The sequence below is a fragment of the Exophiala viscosa genome (genome assembly GCF_022695815.1).
Source record: "Exophiala viscosa unplaced genomic scaffold EDD37scaffold_2, whole genome shotgun sequence".
Lineage (NCBI taxonomy): Eukaryota > Fungi > Ascomycota > Eurotiomycetes > Chaetothyriales > Herpotrichiellaceae > Exophiala > Exophiala viscosa.
Window position 1 is genome coordinate 194,858 of NW_026944354.1, and position 24,959 is coordinate 219,816.

The window sequence follows — 24,959 nt, forward strand, 5'->3', positions numbered from 1 at the left end:
ACAAGCACATCTTTCCACCACTCCTTCCAACAGGACAATCAACCTCTTCGTCACTGGAATGGCTCTGTACCAACCTTCTCAGTATGACCTGCAACAGATCCAAGCAGCAGGTAAGAATCCAGCCTCCGCGGCCTTTGTGCTTGTCAGTGCTGACCAAGATTCAACGCAGCAACTCGAGGCGATGAAGTCCTCTTTTGGCATGGCAATGCCCAAGCAGCAACCACACCCGATGGCATGGCGATAGCAGTGGCCCATAACGGTGGAAGCGCAATGGCACTGGCCAAACCGCGTATTGTCGAGCGTCACGTCACGGTTGAGGTCGAACGTCCACGAAGCAGAAGAAAGTGCTGCACCATAACGCTGGTGATTCTGGCGCTACTGGTCATTGCTGGCGTAGCGACTGCTGTTGTTATATTGAAATTCGACTGAAGAAGACTCGGGCGATACCAGTCATAACTCTACTAGCCGTGTGCATTAGACATCAGTGAAGGACCAACATGACAGAGAAAGAAGCCTTCTAGAATAGCCATTACGTCGTGATCTATGCAGCAAGTGTTCAAACATAAAATTACAACGCCTTAACCCATTTTTTCCACGCACAAACCCTCACTAAGCAGCTTTGATGATATCAGCCGCCTTCTCAGCAACACCATATGTCACTGCCTGCAGATGGGATCCTGGCACCATGGGGAAGATACCAGTATCCACGATCCTGAGGTTGTTTGTGCCATAGACCATCAAATCCTCGTCAACCACACCACCCAAATCAAGCGGCAACATGGCCGTCGTGCACGAATAGTGGTACTCCGTGCCGATTCCGGCAAGCAGGATCTCGCCCAACTGCTCGGCCGTGGCGTCCTGTGGGATCTGTGCGTACGACGGACCAAGATATCGAATAGCTTGAGTATCCAAGATCTTCTGGTTCACTTGCATCGCGAGGATCATGACGTCGTAATCGAATGAGTGGACGAGCCATCGCGGGTCAACGCTCGGGGTGGTGAAAGGGTCAGTGGAGGTAATGTGCGTGGTTCCCCGGGAGAGAGGTCGCATGAGCGCCAAGTCCAGGCCACCGGCATTGTTGTTCAAGTTCTCGAACGCGGGGATGTTCTCGTTCGCGAGCTCGGAGAGCACACTTGCCATCTGGCGCGCGTAGCCGGCTTGCAGGGTCGGTTCGTCGTCGTATGTGGACGGAAGGTTGTAGGCCGCGGAACTTGCTGCGGCGAGCATGGACGAAGCACTGTCCGTGACCTGCTCGAGTGAGGGGAAGGCGACGGCACAGCTGGGTTTGGCGGTCCAAGGTCCGGTCTTGCTGCTGTAGTACTCGGCCGCAGATTCGTCGTTGAATGTCGCGTTGGTGGCAAAGTCGTTGACATCCATGATATATGTGGCTGTGTAGTTGTAGTCTATGTGGATCATGCCGTGGTCTTGGAGATTGTTTCCAACACCTGGGAGGTTTTGGAGCACAGTGATGCCAAGAGGTTCAAGGATGGATGATTGACCAATGCCGGAAAGCTCGAGAAGCTGAGGGCTGTGGATGGCGCCAGCAGCGATAATGACTTCACGACTGGCGTAGGCTGTCTGTCGAGGTGCAGAGGCTCCTGTTGCAAACTCGACACCGGTCGCCGTCAGGTTGTCACTGGTGTCGAAAAGGACTCTGGTGACTTGCGAGTTGTCCTGAACATTGAAATTGGTACGTGCGATGTTAGGGTCGTAGTAAGAACGACGAGCATCGGATCGGGTTTGGTTGACCGGGTCAATGTCCAGTGGCAGGAAGTAACCTCCCGCACTGAGACCCTCGTTCGGTTCAGCTGAGGTCGGAATGCCCAATTCGTGCAGAGCCTCGAACCAGTTGTTGGTTTGCGGCCAATAGTAGTTGGGATACGAAACTTGGACTGGACCACTAGTGCCGTGGACATTTGGGTTCTGCAACTCGGGTTGCACCTCTGCACCAGAATAGTTCTTTGGCGTATACGTCTCGGACTGGTCAAAAGTGGTCAGCTGACCTGATGTCGTTATGTAAGATGAGAATGACGGCCTTACCTTCTCGAAATACGGTAGGAGAGCGTTCCAACCCCATCCAGTGTTACCAACGTCGTTCCAGGCATCGAAACTTTCCTGGTTTCCTCGATTCCAGACCATACCGTTGATCAAAGAGCCACCGCCGACACCCTTGCCCATTGGGATATGACGACTCTCGCCGTCCAACTGAGTCTGAGGCACAGTGTAGATGCCCCATTCATAGAAGCCATCCGGTTGGAGACCAATATAGTATGGGATCAGGATATCATCTTCGTAGTGGTCGCTCGAATCAACATTAGCATCACTTCGATACGGGTCCACAGCATAAGACACTTACAGCGCTCCCGCCTCCAGGCACAGCACAGTCACGTCCTCGTTCTCGCTCAACCGAGACGAAACAACAAGACCAGACACACCACATCCGACAACAATGTAGTCGTACGTTTGGCCTGCCGCATCACTAACCAAGGTTCTAGCAGTCAAGGGCGCCGCAGCAGCGATGGCGGCACCCAGAATCAGAGTGGTCAACATGGTCTGCATTTTGAACGAATGTACAATATTGGAATGGTAAAAGAATTGGTTGCTTTTGGTCAATCGAGGAAAGATTGACTTCTGCCCGGTATGAGTAGCAAACGCCGCACAGAATCCGTTAGAAGAAAAATAACGAGGGTAGAGTAATTTGATTTTTCGGCAAACGAGGCGCCGCTCAATGCAGGAAACAAAGGATTAGAGGCACGAAATCCTCCCCAAGACGAATACACACAAGTCAAGACAGCGGAGAAAAGAACACAAAGGGTATATAGATGGATGCCCAGGCTCATGACATACTGAGCAGGAATTTTTGAGAAATCCCGAGGTGGTGGAGTTGGGTATGGAGCATGGCGGCAGCTTGCAAACGTCTGAGGCAAAGTCGCATGATAGAGAAAGCTTCGAAGAAATGGCAACGTAACACCTGCTAACTGATGGCTAGCTTGGAGGCCGTTCGAAGTTTGCATTGGTGCGAAGCATTGCGCTTCCGACGGGAGAAAAAGTTAGATCCGCAAGCAGGTACTCACCTAGCAATGCAAGTCAAACGCTGGCAGGTGGGATGGAATAAACCAGCATATTTGGGCGTAGGTACGATCACTTACATCTCCGTAGTACCACTGGCACTTCTGGGTGTCCACATGTTTCAGTACTGAGGCGATAAAAGAAGGTGAGAAAAAAGGTAAGACATGACCCGAGGTTAGCAGCCGAAGATCCCGGGTGTAGGAAGGTAAGAGGAAAAAGCATCCATAATTGAGTATCTCACGTCGGATAGCTCTTACACTTGGCGAGATAATTGGCCCTGCTGCTCAGAAGCACAATGAAGAAGCGACATCGGTCAACCATCAACATGAAAGTTTCAACGGTGTAGAGACATCTCAAGAATCAAGATATATCGTCCTTCTGTTTGTTGGTAAGAGTTGAACGAAATCCGAAGTCTGGTTGGAAGAGTCTCCACAAAGACTTGGCAGACGCTGCGAAGTCTGAACCGGCATGGAGAAGCAGAGTTGACAAGTGACAGATGAGTGGTCGAAAGTGAAAAGGCAGTGGGCGAAGATTCCATCATGAGAACAAGAATGTCCAAGGTCTCCGAATTGTCGAATGTGCGTCACGTGACGAGCAGTCAAAAGTCAAAATGACGGCCGCCAGGACCGATGGAGAATGGCATCCGTTGTTGGAAGGAGTTGATGCCTCATGCAGAAATAATATGCCTTGGAAGCGATAGCCTGGTGTGGCATTCCGCTGTCGCGTGCTCATAGTAGTCCGGAACACATCTTGTAGTACAGCCACTGTTGCCCGACATCTCCACCACTCGTCATTCCAATGTGGAGCACACGGTGGAAGGTCCTGTGCATATATGATCCCAGGCCAGCATGGTATCGCCTTTGTGGAAAGATGTCGGTAATCTGGGCAGATGATCTTCAGGAACGCGCAAGCGGAAACCTTGGACGTCACGATCCAGCCAAGGCACGCCGTATCCTCCAGACCAGCCAATGTCAAGGAGCGAGGCTGAAGTAATCCCAGATGTCCCCATAGTCGAATTTGTAAACTTCCCATACGTCAGACAGGCATCAAGACCACAGAGCCGGCACTTCAGCTGGTGGCGCCGTGGATCTTACCTGCTCATCGATCTCGTCAACAAGAATGAGTGGCACCACCAGAGCCCGTGATATATGCTCCGTCCAGTGAGAGAGCTTCTGCTCTCAAGGAGCCCGACTTCTGCTGGATGTATCGCCCTCGACGACTCACGGTAGTGCTGTAACATTCCATCCGATATTGCCGCTCGTGCCTTCCACGGCCCCGATCCGCGCAAACAATTGAGGAGCTTTGTAGTGTAGAACGGTTCGGTCGAGTTTCCACTTGCTGATACTGCGTCGAACAGCAAGGCCGAGTTCCACTTTCAATCGTCAACCTCATGCTCTCGCTCCTCGAAGCGTAAAAACGAGTCGTCTTCGACGTCAGAGCCAAGAACTGTCTTCCAGGCATCTCTGACAACGTCAAGGACGTCGTCCGAGAATGCAATGTCATATGGTTGCGGTGGAAATACCAAGATAGATGGACGAGGTCTTGAAAGGCTGAGGCCAGCGGCGAAATTTGCCGTTGCTGCAGAAGCAGTGTATGATAGAGACCATAACAATGCCGCTGCGGCGCCCTGGGATCCGAGGAAAGATTCCACAGCAGCTTCGAGTCGATGTTTTGAGGACGAATCGTCAGCTTGCAGGGAAGCATAGATGACACCTATCAGTGCATGTCAGCCACATTTCCGAGCAAAAACGTATTGCAAGCAAAAGTATTTGGAGTGTGCCATATCAGGTTGTCAGAGGATAGATATCAGCAAAGCACAGAGTGCTCAGGCAATGTAGATAAGTATTCGTATGGTTGGATCATCATATGGACAGGGATTGAAGGGAGCCAGCGTGACTTACATTGACGATTTGGGCATTCTCCTGTATCTTCCGAGTGGATTTGTAGATAGATCGGACTGTTGTCCGCCTCTCCAGTGTCCACTAAAACGATAGCAACAGCAGGAACAGGGCCATTGTCGGACGTTTGTGGAAAGAGGCTTGGCAAGGGATCTGCAACAATGTTTATAGATCTCCAAACAGCACTTGCTGAATTCGCTTTGGTCGATGCTGGGTCCATATTGGGTAAGTCGTCAAAGGTGCCAGCCAGAAACCGTGACTTGATCTTAGTGCCGTCTGAAAGAACGCCTTGCAGCAACGAAGGAGCGATGCTTTGGTCATTTGTGTCGGCTGTATCAGTGTCGAACGACTGAAGCTCGTGTCCCAAGAGGTAGACACCTCCTCCCACGGCGCCAGCTCTGCAAGCAACTTGTGATATCTCTGAGTTTCCGCCATACTTTGCGATGACAGCACCGAAACCAGGGCCGAAATATCCCATAGACCGCATGTGCCTGCGTATTCTGGCCAAAGCCTGGTCAAAGGGTATCGAGGTTGCTGGTACTGGAGAGAGAGCGAGGGCCAATAATGGTGACTGCAGAGACGGGGGCACCTTGAATGTGGTGTCAAGGGCCATTTGAAGAGACATGTGGGCTTCGTTCTCCATGGGAATCGCTGATTCATGCCCCTCTTGAAGTACGTAGCGCAGGAATTTCATGAGGCCACGTTTGTCCTTCATAGAGAGCGACTCATCGTTGAAGACATCCTCGCGTGTGCTTGGGATCTTGTGTAAGGATCCATCGCGATGTACCCACCATGAGCCAACGGCTAGAAATTCGAGTTGGGCATGTATTCTTGAAGACACAAGGGTCGGAAGGAATTTGGACTGCGCGTAGATGATTTGAGGGTTCAAACTGAGCGTGTATGATCGCGACAGTCCGAGAACTCCGTCCGACGGCTTCGATATAGAGGCATCTTTGAAGACGGTGCCTGGATCTTTCCAAAGATTAGCTGGATTGTGGTTCTCAGCCACTGGTGGACGTACGGCTCTTCAGATCTTCCGCCCAATCTTCCGCATCTTGTAGACTGAGGCCAGCATCGTTGCCTCCATAGTAGCCGTGGCGGTCAACGTGCAAGACTTTTTTGCCGGAACGCGACAGAGATCTGACGAGGCACGCTTCGTCAGTCAGTTGGAGCCTTGGAACGATACGAGGTGCGGCTTACAGTGCCAGAAGTGACTGAGGGATGCCGGTGCCGGCTATGACCACATCCCAGACTTCGTCGCTCAGATTCTCCATCTCAGCAGCAGTGAATAAAACAAGACGCAAAACTGCGGAGGATAATGTTAACGATTCAGATTCAGCTCTGGAAAACAATTGATAGGACTGGGAACTTTGCCGAGTGACAGCCTCGACCTTTCGTCACCACCAAACAGTAGATCCAAGCCAGCGCCAATCACGCGGAGTCGTCTTCATCTTGTATGATCAACGACACGTCAAGGGCTGACTGCTAAGGGACTGAATATGACTTCCTCGCCCCGGTGAAGCGAATAGCGAGACTATCAGCAGCTATGCGAGTTCTCACGCAGGAGTTAAGACTCAATGTGGCCTGAAAACAGTCCAGTGCATCCTTCTGTTTGAGGATATTGTTACACCTGGTCATGCAGGTCATGGTCTCTATCACTATCATACATTCACCGTACGAGCGTGTGGACCGGCCAGTCATCGCGAAGTCTCGTTTGCCGTTCTCTATCGCTTCGATCGGTATAGCAGTGAAGACCGCTGGCTTGTGCACTGGCTCTTTTGTCTGAGTATCAAACAACAACATCTGTTCATATAGCGGCTCGATAACCGCCTGTTCCGGACTTTCTATACAAATCAACATGGAGGCTTCCTTGACCCCAACGCCTTCAGGACCCTTTGATCTTCCCAGGGAGCTTACCGACCACATTCTGGCCTGTGTCGACTACGAGAGCCTTCTCTGCTTTCGTCAAACATGTCGTTTAGCCAGCATGTTGGCCCCCTTTGCTATGCTGAAGGGCATTCGCCAAGCCATCAAAACCAACCTTCTTGCTGAGGAGAACGCGGATTACATTCAGCGGGAACGCAAGTACAGCCATATGGCACGTTGGGCGCGTGCCTTTCCGAACGAGTATCGAACATGGAATTCTAGCGACACCATCAGCAATATCCACGCCAACTTCATCACCAAAGCTACACGACTGAACTGCTATGCTTGCCTTCAGAATCTACCTCGAGAGTGTTTCACGGACTCGCAGATTATGGGAAGCCGAAGTCTGGGTCACAGGGATGCTAAGAGACGCTTTTGCAAAGTCTGTGGCGTCAAAAAGGGCATCTGGGAGAAAGGTACAAGCGTCAAGGGGTCGAAGCATACATGGATTGTCTGTAGAGGATGCGCCGCTATCGTCAAGGCGGACGCCAGATACAAGCGAAGAGGCGTTTGCTCCGCGGAATGCTCCGCGCGGGTAGAGCATTTGGAAAACAATGCAGAAATTGAACCGTCAACCACGCAGGATTGTGCTCTCACGACTTCACCACCTCCAAGTGTCTGCGCAGACTTACAGGAAAGTGGAACCTCCAGCAGGCGGGCTACCCGATGCCAACGTTGCTGGTCGATCAATCATACTCATGAAGCTGCTGACGGTGCCTTGGGACTACGCCTTTGCACCGGCTGCGAAGGTCTTATCCACTGTCAGCGCTCAGAAGTCGAGGTCAACCCGTGGGGTTGCGGAACTACTGCCTGATGGTAGCCCTACGCTTTGGTGCAACGCTGAATAGCCTGGTCCGGGACTATATGTGCTGCTTTGATCCAGGGTTTTGGGAGACATCAATGGAAAATGATGAGTTAGATCTGGAATTGGTGCAATTCACTTTGAAGGTTTGGAGTTGACCTTCGGAAGCCTAAGAAATTGGAACGTTCTGAGTATTTCATGCAGCTGCTTCGGACGCCCTTCACAACCGATGCCTGAATACTTCACACGGCTGCTCTGATGTTGTCCTCCAACCGTTCCGGGTATCTCACGTGCCTGCTTCTCAACGCTCTCCGCCGGAACGATGAATTTTCTTCGATGCTCCTGGAGTGCGTCAGGCGAATATCCAGTTGCGTGTGTACCCATCACTCCCTGAATGCAAAGTCCAATCTAAGCAAGTCTTCAGTCGATGGCGATTTCAGATCCTTCGTGCTCTCATCAACTTGCTCCATATACCTCAGATAGCTACCCATCGCGGATATTTCATCCCGCAGGCGCTGCTTGAATGCGAACCAGTCCTTGTTTTCCTCGGTGAAACAATCCTTGCAAAGATCGCTCTTGAAGAGCCTCCTACAGATGGCCTCATCATCATGGTCCAGGCGCTTGCCGGACTCATCTTCGCCGTCGCTATCGTACCAGATAAAGCATCGGCAGCCATCTTCCGGGTACCTTAACTTTTCTTCATCACACTGGGGGTGGTAACAACGCTCACAAAAGCCCTGGTGGTCGTGATGCATGAAGCTGATGCTCTGCCGTCTTTGACAGCGTGAACAACAAATGCGGTAGTAACAGCCTTCGGAAGCTAACCAACTTGAACCCCTTACATGCTTGTTCGAAGGGCTCATGCGGCATTCCATACAATAGCGTCCGTGGGATCAAAATTGGGCGAGTCATTCCACGACCATCCGTATCTTCTATGCATACTGCTGTCAAAACGACCATCCCATTGCAAGGAGAGGCACATGTAACAGGGTAGATAGTCGGCAAGAGGTCTCCTTGATGATGATGATGATGACGGGAACTCCCAACTGGTCCGAAAGGTGGACAAACCCATCTGATCAAATTCGGCAGTCCAGCGTGCCACATCTTGATTTGGTTCAGGTTCTGGACCAAACAGCCTGGGAAAGGACGTCTGAAAGTACGCCCAATGCCTCCACTCCTCATTTCCGTCGACGTGCAAGCGCATTGCCCTGTTGGATTGTCGGTCCCTCCACAAGAACCAAAATTTCTCACTATCTCGTTCATATTCGAGCAAGGCTTGACGGCGCTGACTCTCCGTTGGCAACGTTCGCATCGTTCTGCAGGTAGCTCTGAGGTAGGTGAGATCCCTGAATTCCAGAAAGTCGACAACGCGTGACTGGATTTCGATTGGCAAGTCCAGCAACCGGAAAGGGGTGCTATCGTCAGCAAAGAGTCCGTCACTGGCAAGGGGCCCATCCTTAGTAGGAGGCTCGTCGATGGTAAGGAGCCCATCTTTCTCGACGTAGCCTGATTCGTGGTCGGATTCAAGAACGCACGAGGAATCCCCCATGATGCTGACGAAGGATCAGGATGTCGAAATTTGTATGGAAGTTACTGGTTTCTTGTGATGATCAGAGAAGTCGTGACTTGTGTAGATGCTCTTTGCCGGAGGTGACTGTTGGACTAGCGTGCTAAAAAAAATTGTGAAAGGAATAAAGTGAAAAGAAGATGATATGTGTTGGACCATCGCGTTTAAATAGTGAGGAAAAACAGGTCCTCAATGAATCTCAGATGTGAATCTTTGGCGGTGTTGACTTTAGTGGGAGCATACAAAAAGCTGGTACTCACACAAATTTTGAGAAACGGTCCTCCTCCCGTTCCAAAGAAACACTCAAACACAAGTCAGCAGGGCCATGATTCACACGGGTCACCGAAATGCAAATTCCATCTCAAACCCGAACCTGGTCGTCATCTTGAACTCATCGGAATCGATGCCACCGTTCCACCCTCTTAAAGCCGCCTAGTTCAAGATAACATGGGCCATGTCCAGACCGAGTATCAGCATCACTACGTTCAGGATGCAAAGGACGAGGATGAAGTAGAAGATGCCCTCGAGCAAAACGCGTGTTGTTTCGAGCGTACTTAGAACCTGGTATTCGTTCGGTGGTACTTCAGGTTGACCTTCCATTTCCCTATGTTCCTTACTGTGTCGCTCTCTGGCAGTTAACATGACAGGGATCCTTGAAAGTTCAGACTTGACGAAGCCTGTCCACTGCAGGCCTTTCTTAGGGACTCTGAGACCAGACGAGAAGTATATAAAACGATGTTTGCCTGAGCACAGCTTTGTAATGACCTCCTGCGGCACAGAACAAACGGGTAGACCTGCCCTCTGAGGATTGTAAGCCGGCGTTTGCTCAAGTTCTTCTATTTTTACCAAGCTTTGCTGGAGGAAAGTCTTGTAGTCATACCAACAGTGATTGATCTTTCTGAAGCACCGATCACAAAATCCCGAAATGATCATCTGTATGCTCATCTCGGTTTTGTCGACCTGCTGAGTCGATTTACATTCCACACAGTTGATCATGTAAGAATTGTGACGGCGTGTGCCAAGCATGGTACAATACCCTGGACGTTCCTTTGTGAAGCACTCGCCGCAGACGAGAGTCTCGAAGAACTCCTCGTGCGACTGCTTGCTGCGGCTGACGTCAGGGAAGTATCGGAGGAACGACTGCTCCCAGAGAAAGTATGGAAATCTCCTGAGTTCAGTCATCCGGCAGCATCTGGTGCAGGGGAACCAGTAGTCAGTGGAATAGACAAGCCAATCCGCAATCCCTGGCGAGATTCTGGCGAATGAAACATAGGAGCGCGCCTCATGATTGACTGCCAGCCAGCGGTCGACTGCATCCCTCGGTTGGGAAATCTGATAGATGCCCTTGCATCGTCTGCCAATCTCGGTCCAAGCCTTTGATAACTCCTTCTTCAGACGGGATTGTGGATTCGTCCATGTGTTGCGCAGGGAGCGACTCGTTGCACCGAGGTTACAGAGATCGGGATAATCGAGGTAGCTGTAGATATGAGATTGCAGTTCACCTGGAAGTTTGGACAGTCGATTTGGTTGTGGAGGAGGACGTTCGTGTGCATTCAGATTTGCAGCCATTGCGCCAGATCTCAATTGTTTGGTCGATGACAAGAAATTATGACCTTGAGATGAGAATGAATGGTCGGACGCGTTGTCACCTTGCCTGCTATTTAGGAATGCTGAAAGGGTCATCCTGGTCCTATGGTTGTGAGAACTTGAGGCGTGACTTTGTTCTCACCGCAGGCAGGGTGAGGGGCAGCGGCGCTGTGTCAGTATGAATCTGCTGAAGGCTTCGATTCAACATCGCCAAGACGCTCGCTGAGGGCACACGATCAGAAGACGGTAGTGGTTGACCGTCCAGCAGTGTGACACTTAGAGCCTCGCCTCAGCTTGATATTGCCTACCTCTACTGATCATCGCCTCCACATTAGCCTCGTCTCCCATCGAGTTCGTCGTGGCACATGACTCATTTCATTCTCCGATGGGACACAAGATACCCGAGTGGCCTTTGTCGCTTACCATATCGTCCAGCTGTGGTCAAGCAGTTCAACCGAGGCCCTCGCGTACAAAGGGACCGAAGATGTCGAAACACCCATTGCGCAACGGGCAAGTCTCCTGAGAAATTCAACAAAGGTCAATCTGATTCATGGAAGTCGTCCATACCAAAGAAAGATGTACGGAAACGCGTGAATGATATCAGGGGGTCGTGGGCTCATGGATTGACGTCAAAGGAATCGAGTCAGGTAGTCACGTGAGCATCTCGTATATGACTCGAAATGTCCACGCAAACTGTTTGAGGATTAAAATGATTTCTGCAACTTTACTTTCAGATACTAATCATGCCAGGATGATCAATCATTTGTATCTTTGTTATTGCTCGCCCTATGCTCGATGCAGCTGGGATCTTCCCGCTGCAGATCTATCGAGTAGATTGGGCGACGTCTAGCATCCATTGCTTTCTACGCTGCGCGATATTGCTACTTATCCGAGAAGTGCCTCACTATCCTTCTTTGTTGACGACCGGTGCAGACACAGAAGCAAATAACCGAACGGCTGTATTCGCGGCCAAGAAGCAGGCATGTCAACCCGACCATCGACTGGACGCCCCTGCAAGTCTGCAGGTGAGAGGCCCTTTCGACTAAACCCTTCTCACCAAGGCGGCACTCGCAATGTCCAATCCTTGTGTTCGCAGTCAGACATCATCGTTGACAGGTGATCGTCGTCTCGGATGATCTCCGGTCTGATCCGTTGCTGTTGTATATGATGCCTCAATCGAGTCTGATGCCCACGCGCTCCAAGATTTCCCGTCGCTGCTCGGGCAGAGCTGGTTCCAGGGTGATCTCCAAGACTCTTTTTTGAAGGGAGATGGCATACAACATCCAATACCCAATCCTGGAACATCCGGTACAAGACAAGATGCGGTCTTTCAAGTAGTCACAGGCAACACTTTCTACCATAGACTCAAGTCATTGATCCCACAAGCGGGAAGTGGGGACCTCTATGAGCCATACAGCACAAGGGTCATGCCTGGAAAATATGGTCGTGCTCAAGGAGGCTTCTGACCTCCTCGAGGAGTGTGACTCTGTGACGCAAACACGTGCGAGTGCTCATCCTCATCTCGTGCACTCATCAATTCAGACTGGTGAGAATACCAGCCTTGGGGGTATGCGGTTGTGCCAGAACCAGGAAGGTGCGTCACTTGACCAGGAACACCTCCTGACCATTCTTGTCGCACGTCCATTTGTAAAGGCTGATAAGAAGTAGGTTCTCGATAATTGGGAGGAACCGAATCGTGCGGGCTGTCTATTCCGACCGGCATACCACCATGCTCCGCTGGCGACATCTGATGCAAGTTCCCTGCCGTCTCCCGCTCAAATGAAGGATATGTGTGCGTCCTGAACGCCGCAGGAAATCCATGGTGCAATTGTTCTGTTTCCGAGCCAGACATGGATCGCGTTGGTGGTCCACCCCAACTATACCCCCCACCTAAAGGTGCTGTGGGATAGTTGTATGTGCTCTCCTGCGATATGGTCGTCATGTTTGATGGGGTTGATCCTGAAGTGTAGGCTGACGAATATGATCCCGCCACAGTGTTCGCGTACGGCTGGTAGTATCCTGGATTCATCGACTCGGCCGCATATGGACGCGGCGACTGACTGAGGTACGGGGACGGCACGATCACTTGCCCATGTTGCTGCTGGTGACGGTCGTAAGAATTTGGATATTCAAAGCCTGCTGAATGTCAGTAATGGAAACAAAAGACCGAGTCCCTGCGCACCTGTTGAGGAGACAGATCTTGTCGCAGGATGGAAACCGTGGTAGCCTGAATCTGTCGCTAAGGGGGGTGTGTCTAAAGGGCCATCTCCCTCGATACGTTCGAAAGAGCTGCTCCTGAGAATGCCGCCAGGGGAAGATGAAGCGACCGAGACGTCCCCTTCGCTGAACACGCCTTCACTCTTTGTCCCGGATCGGGTCCGTTTTCCCGGAGTAGGGTTTTGCTGGTCGACGGGGAAAAACTGACAATCTTTCTTCAGGCGGATACAGTTTTGACATCGACCGGCTGGATCTTCGAATGCGGGTATGCAACGAATCTTACGACGTCGGCAATGCCCTATTATCTGTCAGTGTTGTCTACGCAAGTGTGTGGTGAAGGCGACAAACCGCAAGCTACCGCAGTGCGGTGGTATCCCAACTTGTTGCGCTTTTTGTCCGCCGGGGACATTGGTGAGTCTTCTCCAGACATGTCGTGTACATTCGGCGACGAGGTTGCTCGTATGACCAAACCAGGCATGTTCGGTGCCTCCTGCCGCCTATCAATTCGATTCTCAGCGGTGTGCCTTCCCTCTTGGAAGTGCTGGAACTTGTTGCCCTCCGCTTGCATTTCTCCCGCCAAAGGAAAGGACTCTGCGGCTCACAACGGACGAATGTCGCGATGTCCGCCGTTCCCTATTCTAACCGAGCCGTTTCAAGTCGAGCAGTTTGACCACATGATACGAATCGCGGTGAGATCAGAAGCGTCCATTGACCGAGATTCAACTTCCAAATCGATTCTTCAATACCGCACCAAGTTGATCAGCCTTGCCCTACAGACGGCCTAGTGTGGCCCAGCTCTCACCCCTCGTCGAAATGCAATCTAATTGCGCAGAACTGGCGGCTGGCCGGGTTGTCCTATGATGCACGAATTGAGAAGTTGATGAAATATGGTATCTTTTGAGAAGGTTGCGGAGGCCCCAAACGCGCACGCCCTAGACGTGGCGACGGTTCAATCGAAGAATGGTGTTCAAGTCCGTCAGCAAGTGAGCGTAACAAACTATCCCTCCTTATCGGTCTAGGATTGGTGAACGAGCTAGGAGGAGGCGTGACGGCACAACTCCTTCAGACAACGAGAAGGAAAGTGCGTGGTGAACCCGAAGAGAAGGACAGGGAGGGGTCGAAATCGGATTGATGCCAGTTGGTACGAAGAGAAGCCCGACTAGCAAGATTGAACAAGGTTTTACCAGGACTGACCCAAGCGTCTTCATCCCAGTGAACAATGCTTAGGAAAAGACAACACAGGCTTCCAAGCCGCCATGACAAAGAAGCGCCTGGACCGTACGATATGGGGAGGATAATTGCGAGGGTCAGGCTATGGAGAATAGGTATGGCGAACAACGGATCTTGCATTATCGCCCTTGTTGGACCCTGTTGACGATTCCCACCGAATTGGACATCGGAGTCACCCAGAAGCTAACTTAGGCTCCATTAGCTCCTCTAAGGTCTAGTGAGGCCCTTCCAGGGTCTTCACTGCACACCATTGGCTACTTGCGGGGGGGGGGGCTTCAAAGCCGGGTGAAATGATGATCGGGCCCAAGTGCCACCAAAGTCATCAAGCTTAGCCAAAGCAGTATCGCCGTCACAGGGCATAGAACACCCACATTATGGTCGGCTTCATGCCCAAATGGCGTGGTCAGGTACGATCGGGGAGTCACGCCCGAGAAGCCACATCTGAGTCTATAGCTACCACGCCCAAAACAGCCTCAGAAGCTTTGACCCACGACATCCATCTCGGTTGATGGATCCTCAATGCGCCAGATCCCAGTTCATTTCGACTCATCTGGGCTAATCGTTGCGTGCGTCGCTATGCTTTCGTTTCCGGAACCTGAAGCATATTACGATAGCAGCGCATATGATTCCCACGCCGAACCACACGCACGGGGACCCGAAGCCACGTCAGGACGCTCGGGTTTGGGGCCGATCTGCGCTCTGGAACGTCCACCAATTAACACCAAACGTCTTTGAGAAGGTCCATTCGTTACCTCACAAACCATAAGGCCGGAACGTCATGACAGGCGTGGAGACATTAAAGCCTACACGAGAGGCAAGAATCTGCTCTCAACACCAGCGAATGCTGCCGACGTCACTGAAGTATCTCTGCAAAAATCCAGAATTCCACCGGATTTTCCTGACGGATCTGCTGCCGAAGTAGTGGTACCAGCATACAATCTACAGGTGAATCTAAAACCCTAAGTATGGGGATACCTACGGCTGCATCGGAAGTGTGTTCTCTTGGGTATGATCTTCAACGCTGGCACAGTACTCGTACCAGTTGATACACACTACTCGCTTGTGGTACCTGTAGGTTTCCATCCACTCTCTTGGAATTGGGGGCGCCGCTGTTGATCCTCAAGGGAAACGCCACTTTTGCTCCCAGAATCGAAAGCCCCCACCATGGCCTCTACCGGCTATCGATTTCAGAAGTCTAATCATGCGGTCTGTGGAGGTATGCAGTTGGAGAGATCTCCAGCTCCCTCCTGGTTTTGCCAAAATTGAGGTTAAAGAGCGCTCCAGTCATTGCGTCGCCTGTGGATCCTCCCAAACCAGGAACATTTGAGATCTGCAGACGATGCTTTCAACGCTGGAATAAGGCCCGCGTACTGGGCGAAAGTGAGCACGGGCATGCCCACAGTGACCTCTACACTCGGCATATCAACACCTGGCCGTTAAAGATACACCACCATACGCACACAGCAGTCAGTCCAGCCTGACTATTTCTTCTCACTATGTCGTGGAGTAACGAAGTGCGGACTTCATGCCACCTACGTCACCTATCGAGGTCTGCTTTAACGTAGAAAAGCTGCAGCTGGTCTGTGCGACGTGTGGCTCCTCGTCTCTCGCGCGAAGCAACCAGCGCCCTAACAACGTTCTCGGCTAGCCGCCTGCGCCACCAGCGCAAGGACGTTGGTGACAGAGTAATGGGTCTTTGGTATGGGACGGAGGTCAGTGAGTTGGTCCGGTGGCTAATGTTCTAGTTGAGGGCAATGGTTTGAAAGCCGCCTTGATGGAAGTCTGATGGACCATAATATTTCGAGGTCAAAGGCGATCCAATGCGGACCCGTGCGACGAAAGACTCCGCTTCAAGATGGTGTGTTTGCGCGAACAGACATGGATCTGTTGCCTCGGGTTTGCAGATCAACGCCCATTGCGGCAGAATTGTGGCTGTGTCAGAAGCTAGTATCGGCAAGCCGAATGATCCATCGACCTTCTACATCGATACTAGAAGTCTGGACAGCTGGGATTTCCGTTGACTATTTGCCTGATACCAGCAATGTACGAGTACACAAATGTGCGAAGTCCACCGCGAGGTCGAGTTGGATCCTTGAGCGCTGGAGTCTGGCAGCCAAAACCAACTTTTCGCAACCCTCGAAAAAGCTTGGACTGCAGAGTGTCAAGTGTCACACCACCGCTTGGACCCCTAGATACCAGCCCTGTGGCTCGAATTCCACGTGGATCAAGGCTTCCTGGGCACCAGTGTCGCCCGGTCCAGACGCCATTTGAAACGCTTGACCAACGAAGTATACAGGCCCACGCCAGCCCTACTATAGTAGGTTCCACTTCAGATTCATGGTCTGTGGACGGATTTCACGATGCAATATTGTCACCACCGTAAGACATTTGGCTTTTTTCATTCCTGGCGGGCGTGAGGATTCTCAACACGTCAACCTTGCACTTTATCTGGATCAACGCCAGAAAAGGTACACTGGCCCATTCAATCGCCTCTTCCAAGGGAGTTGGGGGCGAGGTCTAGTCGCCGATTGCAGCCCTGAATCAACGCTGCACTTTCAATCATTTGCGTTCAGGAGCGTACATTAGTGTGACCAGACCTACTCGACTACTAGCGCCGAAGCCCATCAGGGACGCCAAAGGAGGGTCAATTTTCGCCTTGAACAAGGTCGCTTCTAGACTCGGTCATCGAAGGAGTTTAGCACAGCAATCCAACAAGAAATTGCTTCACGCGAGTGGTTCACCCTCGACTCATGCAAGACACAGAAACGTCATCCCTTTAAATGGGTACGCCGATCGAATATGACGATGGATTTCAGTGCATCACCGGTGCGACTTTACTATGGTAAATGCAAATGCTTTTGCGACGCCAATAGTCGTGATGTGGCTGCCATTGACCTCAGCATGAGGCGCTGGAGGTAGGTCATCGATCATGCCTTGAACCACAACTACGTCGCGCTGGCCATGGTGGCGAATGGTAAATGTCTGCGAAAGTCTGCAATCCTCACGCCCCCCACATCGTACATCAGATGCTATTGTCCGATGGCTTCGAACAAGGCTGCCGCCACACAGGCCCTTGTCCAGGGCATAACATACATGTTGTTCACAAACTTTCTTTGGAGAACCGTTTGCTCGGCGTCGCATTGCTGGCTGCAAAAGCCCGGGCTAGAGAAGGCTTACGCCGGGGCTGGGTCTTCCTTACATGCTTCAAGGCTAAGCTTGTCGCCCCCATGTCTTGCAATCGATGACATAGAGGCAAAAGGCGGACAGACGTCTGTGCAACTCAAGTGTCAAAAGCGCCCCGAACGCAACCGTCACCAAGGTCTTACAAGGTGACATTCAGCAAGAACAGTCTTCTGGGGGAATTACAGGGGGGCCCATTCATGTGCGGCTTTCCCTTCACCGTGTATGGGACGCATGTTCACGACGCATGGACCTCGCTCCAGCTTGCCAGTGCCGAGAAAGGGAGATATTGACCCCGGTAGGAGCAAATATATCATCAGTACGGTACGAGGTTCCTAGGCGGTGCAAGGAAATACGCTATTCTCGGGTAAGGGAGCTTTCAACGCCACTGTGACTCTATTTGCATGTCGGCACAGTTCGTGCACTCTCCGTACAAACCTGATGATCCAGCGGGAGGCGTTCTACCAAACAGCACTTAGGCTTGCCCAAGGCCAATCTGATGATTTCCTTCCTTGGATACGTGACAGCATTGAGGTTGAGAAGGCAACAGGCAGTCATTCAGCCTGGTCCGACAACAGACCTTCTTGTGAAGCTGTGCTCTCTGCTGTAGTGATCTGAATTCCTGTCTGCCTAAATGTTCAAGACAACCTAGACACGGAGGGTGGTTAGCCATCCAAAGTTCCTCACCCTCTGACTGAGACGATCACTATAGAGACCAGAGAGCACTTCGTACATCGCTACCGAGCAATTCAAACAGCCTTCTGTGCGGGCTGAATGTAATATTGCAACCATTTGGAAGTTGCCATGCCCATGGGTCTCGTCAAAGACACAATTCAATGCCGGATAGCATGCCAGTAAGCTGCTTTGGAGCAACACCCACGGTCAGGACCGGACACCGAGGATGATCCGGCTAGATCAACTCAAGTGACTATCGAGCAACATGAAGCTATGCAGAATGCTCAAAACCCGCGGCCCGTGTAAGTAGAATCGGTTGCCCCATACAAGTCGACCCCTGCGTATGGATATTCGTATGGGTACAATTGTGGTGTTGAATGCTCCGTACCCGATACTGAGACCAACGTCAGGATTACAGCATAGAGGCTGAAAACCGGCTGTCACAACGCTAATAGTGGCAGACTGGGCCAATGAAGGTTCCAGAAGATCCATCTCCAGACTCAAATCCTTATGGAAAGCATTCTTTGGAGCTGAAAGAAAAAGGCTCTGTCCTTTCAGCAGGGATGCCCACCTCCAAGAGGTCGGAAACAAATACCGTGCTGTGATTCCTGATATTCGGATACGATTATGCTCTGATAGGATCCAAACGGCTCTCACGGGTCGTCCGAACTGGTCAATGTCGATCATACTTGCCAATCGTGGGGAGCCCCGACGAAAGCGCAAACTGATTGTTATTCCATGCCCAGACTAAGAAGTTACGATGAGGATCTTAGTGAAAGCGCAGTGCAGAATCCTTGCACAGCTGGCATGGATCACCTTCTAACTCGGTATAAGCGCTAAATCAACCAGCATCCGAGCATATCACACGGCAGCGTCACCCATCTGGTCTTTTAATCTTTGGGGATCGGTTGTGCCTATTTGGATACGTCCTTGCCTATCAGGGAATTCCTCGACAATCCGCAGGTACGACTCCTGTGCAGCTTTTCATCTTGGCGAGCATGCGTTCATCTCGACAGAAAGGACTGTTGATGCTCGTACTACCGACCTCGCCCACCGTTGGCTGATCTCGGTTGTGACCAGAACAAGTCTTGAACTACTGCAGCCCTTCGCGGATTGTCGTTGGGCCAAGCAAGCTGCCTACATCCACAATGGCATCAAAGCCTATCAAAGAAAAATGGCGACAGTGCTTTTTCGAAATCATCCCACGCTCACCCACCCCGCTTTTCAGTACAGTCATCCTGCAGACATGCCATTCTCCTTTCCCATACTCTCAATCCTGCTTGATTTAGGCTCTCAACTTACTTTGGTCGCGTCAGAGAAACAATCAATGACGGTCATCGATGTTGATTTGTACGAAGAAACGGATATGGGTCCCTAGCCAATGAAGATGCGAATCGTTTCTCGTTTTCGCTTTCGTTGCGCAAATTGCAGCCTCTCAAGCGATTGTGTTCGATCATGGGATTGCAAAAAGACCCCGGAAATACTCTTGAAAGTTTGATCCTAGGTCTGGAACTTGCCATGTGGGGAGGCTGGAACGGCCGTGTCTCCTCTGGCCAGTGCTCAACATCGCCAATTCAAAAGGCCATTCTAGGCTTGCCGAGATGCTGCATAAGGCTTCCATTGGACTGAGACAAAAACAGCCACCGCAAAAGGTTGTGTGGATCTATGAGCCACAAAGGCTCGAAACCACTTGAGACTTTCTGAAGCTTTACCAGAAACGCAGCGACCAGCATCCATCATTAGTCAGCTGATAGACTGCGAAAGCCCTGCGATCTGGGGGACTATTGCGCTTGTCCTACGGATCGAAATAAGAATCCTATGATCCCTGTCACCCTAACTTTCAACGGTGTGAGTGTCGGAGTGTGATGCCGACTTGCATTGTCACGTCCTTCACTCAGGTGTCATGGGAACTTCCGGCCATCATATTTTATTGTCACTACCGGCAGGAGTCTCTTTTGCTTGACATCGCAACATCGAGCCCTGTTGGTTGAATGCGTCTAATCGGACTTACTAATTTAATCCTTGCTAACTGGGAATGGATGCTCGCTTGAGTGGGAGCCCCATCCTGCCTCAAGTGCCTATGCGCAACAATTCCAGCCATACCACTATAGGTAGCCGGTGTGTGTGTCTCGACGGCAATACTCCGCTCTGAAAAGGGCAACGTCCATGCGACTTGACAATATGTCCTTTTTAACCTTAACCAAAAGACTGTATGCGGCTCCAGGTCCTGTCACACACACCTTGCAATTTACCTCGTCTCGCCAAGTGGGGGCTTTTCATACAACGTCGACGCAGTAACAACTGCGCTGAACTCTCTCGGGCAGAAGGAGGGTTGGGAGCATCGATCACATCATTTCCAACGAAGTCTAAGAGACCCCCTCCACGACAGATGGCTGTTTGAACTTACTATGTGAACTCAAAGCTTTCCGACACTGTGGTTAGTAAGTCTGAGTTTGATGTTGGATACATGATGCGCGTGGCGGAGCGGGACCGTCCTGCTGGAGAGATGTCGAGAAGTCAACGGACATCCGTACACCCATGAGACTACAGACAGCAGGTCGATTCATGCATGGTAAGGACATGTCATCAGGGTGGTCGCATGACCTTTTGTCGCATCAGAAGCATCCGATGTTTGATGAGGGAAGTCAAACTGCAGGACTACCGGACAGACGCTTCGAGGTCGTCGGCTTGATGCCCGACCGCATTCCAAAATTTGACCTTCAACGTCTTCCATGTCCTTGAAGTACGACAGCAGGACAGAACAGTCTTCGAGGAAAGCATTTCACAGCCCAAATGACCACCTCCTTGTGTTCAGAGTTCGCGCATACTCCAGGTCTCGAAAGCATGGCTGAGAAGTGTAGCAATGGTTGTTTTGAAGCTTATGACAATCCATTTCATTGCCAATGTTATCTCAAGAGTACAGTCCATCCAGCTTGCTTCACTATTCGTAGGTATAGATTACTTTCCACTCCAGAGGAATATTGAGTGAATATTGTCCTCCATGCTATGCCATGCCGGTTCTTCTTCACAACGCTTTCACTTTCGCGTAAATTATCACAATTCATATCGTGAACCCGGAATTTCCTGTCATCAGTGCATCGACCATCGTCATATCTGGGTGTACCGATAGGTGATGTTCTGTCGCCGCTTCATAACCAAACGCCGTCACTCATCTTACAAGTACGACACCATCCAGCCTGGCTTCTATGTCATTGACATTCGGTGGCCAGTTCAATCCTTCACACCAACTCTAACGACGACCCCAATCTCCAAAGCCCTGGCCTCCCTGATGGAACAGCTAAGACACGTCCTGCCCACACGCGATATCAGCGCATTCTGCCCCTTTTCAGCACACCACGCCCGGACAAGGATATCCTTGCATCTCGTCTGCGTATTCTCCGGATCGGGCCCGGCACCCGGCCAGGCAGCAGCACCGGTAGTACCACTACTCGCATGGCTGGCAGCCAGACCAGGAGCTTCCTCCCTAGCATCCACGATCCAGACCTCGGCAGCGCCCGCGGAGCCAGCCGTAGGGGGATCGATGTTCGGATTATCTATGATTTCGGCGAGTGTCTTCACGACGAACTTGTACGTCTTGTGCAGTGGGTGCGCGGGCAGATGTTCGGAGTGCTTGTGACGTGGGTGCTGTTGCTCAGTCGAGCCAGACGGGAACGTCGCGTGCCCGTGTGGAAGACGGCAAGGATGCGCCGTGACAAAGTACACGGCCCGATCGAGGCCGTAGCGGACTTGTCTTGAGACGGGTCTATCTGGCGAATTCGGGTTGGAAATGGTAATGTGGAACTGCGCCCACGCCGACAAGACGTTGTCTGCACTTGTGGCTGTGGCGTTTGTGTTGGATAGATGGACCGTGACAGCTGTGACGACGACCTCTGGGGCTGGTACGTCGTCCAGAACGTGGTCTGTCACCATGCTGAATTCGGAACTCATGACGCCTCCCTTGCCGATGCCCAACGGCGTGGACTCCATGGCTAATTTGTCCCCATCGAATATGCGCGGTCGTTCGCGAGCCGTTGGGACAGGGAATGTCTTGATCTTCAACCACCGGTTCGGCACTGGTTGGGAAGTTGCCTCGTACAGCGGCACAAAATCCGGCAGATAGACCCATGCCATGCTCTCTCTGGCGTTGGGCAAAGGCGCAAAGACCCGTCCAAGGACGCTGGACTTGGACCACCACGACGAGCCGTTGAGGATAAAGCCCGATGCGCGGAAGGGGAGGTTATGATCCAACGCGCCGAAGTCCTTCAGCATTGTCGGGTCGGCGTCGTTTTCAAGGAGTGTGGCCATCAGGATATCGCACGTCGAGGTGCCTGGAAGGATGAGGCCAGAGAGCCAGCTGTGAGAGAGCCAGCCCCCGATTGTGCTTGAGGTAGCTGGGTGCAGGTCCAGGGCAAATGTCTCGAGTGATGGTGTGATGTGAGGTGCTAGACTTGAGGAGCTCTGGTTCGCACTAGGCTGCACGCCGTCCGTGCAGGATACAGCGTCCATGAGGAACTTCTCTCGGTCCGGGGACAGCGCTTGGCAGAGCTTCTGAGCGAGACCTTCTTGAACCTCATGGGCTCGCGGCCATCCTATATTGTTGGCGAAGCGCACGACGCCGTCAACCATGACATGCGGCTGGCGTGGGAGAATAAGGAGGTCACAGGTGTCTGGTTGCTCTTCGAGTTTGGAGTCGTTAAGACCTAGTGAGTGCCGCAGACCGCTCATGAAGCCTCCGTGGTGATCAGTCGATTGGCGGTGGAGCTGAGGGGCCGGCGACGATCTCTGGGGTTCAGGATGAGGCACTCTTTTCTCTATCTTTTTCACGTAGCTGAGATACAAGAAGCGTCGTGCTGCCACCAGGTCCCAATCGACCTTCAGATTGCGCAGCTTGTTGAAGTGGTGGATCTCTTCCGGCGTGATCTCGAATTGTTCGGTATGCAGGGCTATCCCCAGTCTCAGGGCCGCATCGAGGCGGATCACCAGTTCAATGGCAAGTAGAAGCTGGACCAGGAGCCATTTGCGTTCCGGATCGATGTTCATAGTGCCAGTGGAACGGTCATAGCGTGTGCTTCCACTATGCAAGATCTTGCCGAAGCGTAATCTTGCTTCAGGAGTACTGAGATCGAGCCATACCCCTGGAGTGGTCAGGACTTTGACAAGAGCTTCAATTTGAATCTTCAATGCCACTTTGTCTGGTTGATGCGCGTCTGTTTGCATTTTCCGTGGCGGGTAGATCAACTCATTGAAGAGGAACTCGTGCAGTTGATCTGATTTCATCTGATCCAGGACCGTGGTTTGCCAACCAGCGTTGATCACCTTGTCGCGCCAGGTATCAATCAGTTCCAGCCTGTCCACCAGTGTCTCCATAGTGATGGGTCTGACGCCCACGTTTTTCCAGGCACGAGGACCGTCCTGGATGTTCTTCACCCTTTCTTGAGCCGGGGCATGTTTTCCAACTTTAGCGTTGAGTTCGTCGTTGTCTCTAGATATGGCCAACATCTTAAATGCCTCCATGGTGGGCGCCTTGTCAAGTCCGAGGTCAACTTCGACGTCCTTGCCATGTTCCTTCACTTTTTCATCTGCGATGCCATCGGCGACCGGTCGTTCCAGAAAATATCTCATGCCGATGGTGCCGGGTTCTCTTCCGTCCAGTGCTAGCATATTGGGTCTTTCGAAGATTCCCAACTCGAACATGGGCCTCTTCCCAATGTCCAGGCCTTCATGCTTCACTGGTGGTGCCTTGCCCGGCATCCAGTCGACCTCGTCTGGTATGGGGAGATGAGCATGAAGCGTGCAAAGAGCAAAGCTTTCGTGCCGGAGATACCTTCGGTCTTGGAGATCCGATGTCTCCAGGTCATTATTCCAGGGGAAAAAGGCTTGTGGGAAGTATCGACCTCGCCGACCCTTTTCTAACGTGAATTGCGGAGCTCCTGAGAACAGATGTTGCACGTCGTCCTTGGTCAAACCGTTGTGACCTTTGTGATGGTGCCTAGACTCAGGCTCCGGCTCAGGGACCGAGCCCGATATTGACTGTCCTTGGGGCTCGGCGGCACTTCTTGTTGTCGTGAGAGGGTGCCCATATATCACCGGACTGCCAGGATGTACTTCTGGCTCCTTGGCTTGGACTGGAATGTGTTGAGGACTGGAGACCGGCGGCACTTCAGCAACTTGAGGGTGAGGGACCTTGTCGACGTAGTTTTCTGAGATGTTGGTATGACTGGGCTGGTGCTTGTCAATCTTTCAGCCTCGCTCTGACTGTGGGCCAGGGGATCATGGATGGAGCGTTGGAGAGAGCTCGACTTACCTCATGCTGGGGCTCCACCTGTTTCTTCTCTGGTTGAGCTGCCGGTTCCTCCGATCTGGTGACCTTCTTGCTGAGGCGCCGCAGCAACGATGGTTTGGTGTCGGCCGGGTTTCGTTCTGCAGAAACAGCCCTCTTGTTATCGAGCGACTCCTTTGAGGTCTTGCGTGAGAGCAGAGGCATGTTGATTGATTACCAAGCCTGGAATGGAGTACAGCTTCAACAGAGGCGTAGGCTGAAGAAATCCGGGGTCTAGCTCCGACGGGATGGTCCACTCAAGTCGCAGATCTTAGAGCCTTTCAATTGCAATAGAATGAGGAGTGTGGGCGGCGGATCAACCGTTGATGAAAAGGGCAAGGAATCGCATGATCATAATGACAAGCAAGAAATCTATGAGGGAGCACAAAGAGCGAGAAGAGGCTCGAGCGAGACTCGCATCATTGAAAGGAAGTGGTGAGTTATGTCAGCCAGTTGCATCAAATGAGGTGATACCTGATTCATCATGGC

General features: G+C 51.8%; 8 protein-coding genes across 8 annotated transcripts; 2 read left to right on the top strand and 6 right to left on the bottom strand.

The window, feature by feature from the left end:
• Window positions 1–58: 58 nt before the first annotated feature.
• Window positions 59–429, top strand: EDD37DRAFT_646304 (uncharacterized protein; the record flags this gene model as incomplete). The annotated part of the gene is made up of 2 exons (XM_062817717.1): window positions 59–110; window positions 170–429. The coding sequence occupies 2 exons, from the start codon at window positions 59–61 to the stop codon at window positions 427–429; spliced, it is 312 nt and encodes a 103-aa protein (XP_062672480.1).
• A 180-nt stretch (window positions 430–609) lies between these two features.
• On the bottom strand, window positions 610–2,559 carry EDD37DRAFT_656003 (choline dehydrogenase; the record flags this gene model as incomplete). Its single annotated transcript, XM_062818799.1, has 3 exons — window positions 610–1,980; window positions 2,041–2,302; window positions 2,357–2,559. The coding sequence occupies 3 exons, from the start codon at window positions 2,557–2,559 to the stop codon at window positions 610–612; spliced, it is 1,836 nt and encodes a 611-aa protein (XP_062672481.1).
• Window positions 2,560–4,444: 1,885 nt separating this feature from the next.
• On the bottom strand, window positions 4,445–6,241 carry EDD37DRAFT_560917 (GDP dissociation inhibitor; the record flags this gene model as incomplete). Its single annotated transcript, XM_062813860.1, has 4 exons — window positions 4,445–4,782; window positions 4,971–5,939; window positions 5,989–6,107; window positions 6,168–6,241. The coding sequence occupies 4 exons, from the start codon at window positions 6,239–6,241 to the stop codon at window positions 4,445–4,447; spliced, it is 1,500 nt and encodes a 499-aa protein (XP_062672482.1).
• Window positions 6,242–6,825: 584 nt separating this feature from the next.
• EDD37DRAFT_605433 (uncharacterized protein) lies at window positions 6,826–7,707 on the top strand (the record flags this gene model as incomplete). The annotated part of the gene is made up of 1 exon (XM_062814812.1): window positions 6,826–7,707. One exon carries the CDS (start codon window positions 6,826–6,828, stop codon window positions 7,705–7,707), a length of 882 nt encoding a protein of 293 aa, XP_062672483.1.
• Window positions 7,708–8,250: 543 nt separating this feature from the next.
• Window positions 8,251–9,440, bottom strand: EDD37DRAFT_220080 (uncharacterized protein). Its single transcript, XM_062810411.1, has one exon. The coding sequence runs from the start codon at window positions 9,184–9,186 to the stop codon at window positions 8,422–8,424; it is 765 nt and encodes a 254-aa protein (XP_062672484.1). The 5' UTR covers window positions 9,187–9,440; the 3' UTR covers window positions 8,251–8,421.
• Window positions 9,441–9,694: 254 nt separating this feature from the next.
• On the bottom strand, window positions 9,695–10,945 carry EDD37DRAFT_605435 (uncharacterized protein; the record flags this gene model as incomplete). The annotated part of the gene is made up of 1 exon (XM_062814813.1): window positions 9,695–10,945. One exon carries the CDS (start codon window positions 10,943–10,945, stop codon window positions 9,695–9,697), a length of 1,251 nt encoding a protein of 416 aa, XP_062672485.1.
• A 1,354-nt stretch (window positions 10,946–12,299) lies between these two features.
• EDD37DRAFT_646310 (uncharacterized protein) lies at window positions 12,300–13,544 on the bottom strand (the record flags this gene model as incomplete). The annotated part of the gene is made up of 3 exons (XM_062817718.1): window positions 12,300–12,985; window positions 13,032–13,364; window positions 13,415–13,544. The coding sequence occupies 3 exons, from the start codon at window positions 13,542–13,544 to the stop codon at window positions 12,300–12,302; spliced, it is 1,149 nt and encodes a 382-aa protein (XP_062672486.1).
• A 7,477-nt stretch (window positions 13,545–21,021) lies between these two features.
• On the bottom strand, window positions 21,022–24,892 carry EDD37DRAFT_620114 (uncharacterized protein). The gene is made up of 2 exons (XM_062815891.1): window positions 24,456–24,892; window positions 21,022–24,379 (listed from the first exon to the last, which is right to left on the bottom strand). The coding sequence occupies exons 1-2, from the start codon at window positions 24,633–24,635 to the stop codon at window positions 21,383–21,385; spliced, it is 3,177 nt and encodes a 1,058-aa protein (XP_062672487.1). The 5' UTR covers window positions 24,636–24,892; the 3' UTR covers window positions 21,022–21,382.
• Between the last annotated feature and the right edge of the window lie 67 nt (window positions 24,893–24,959).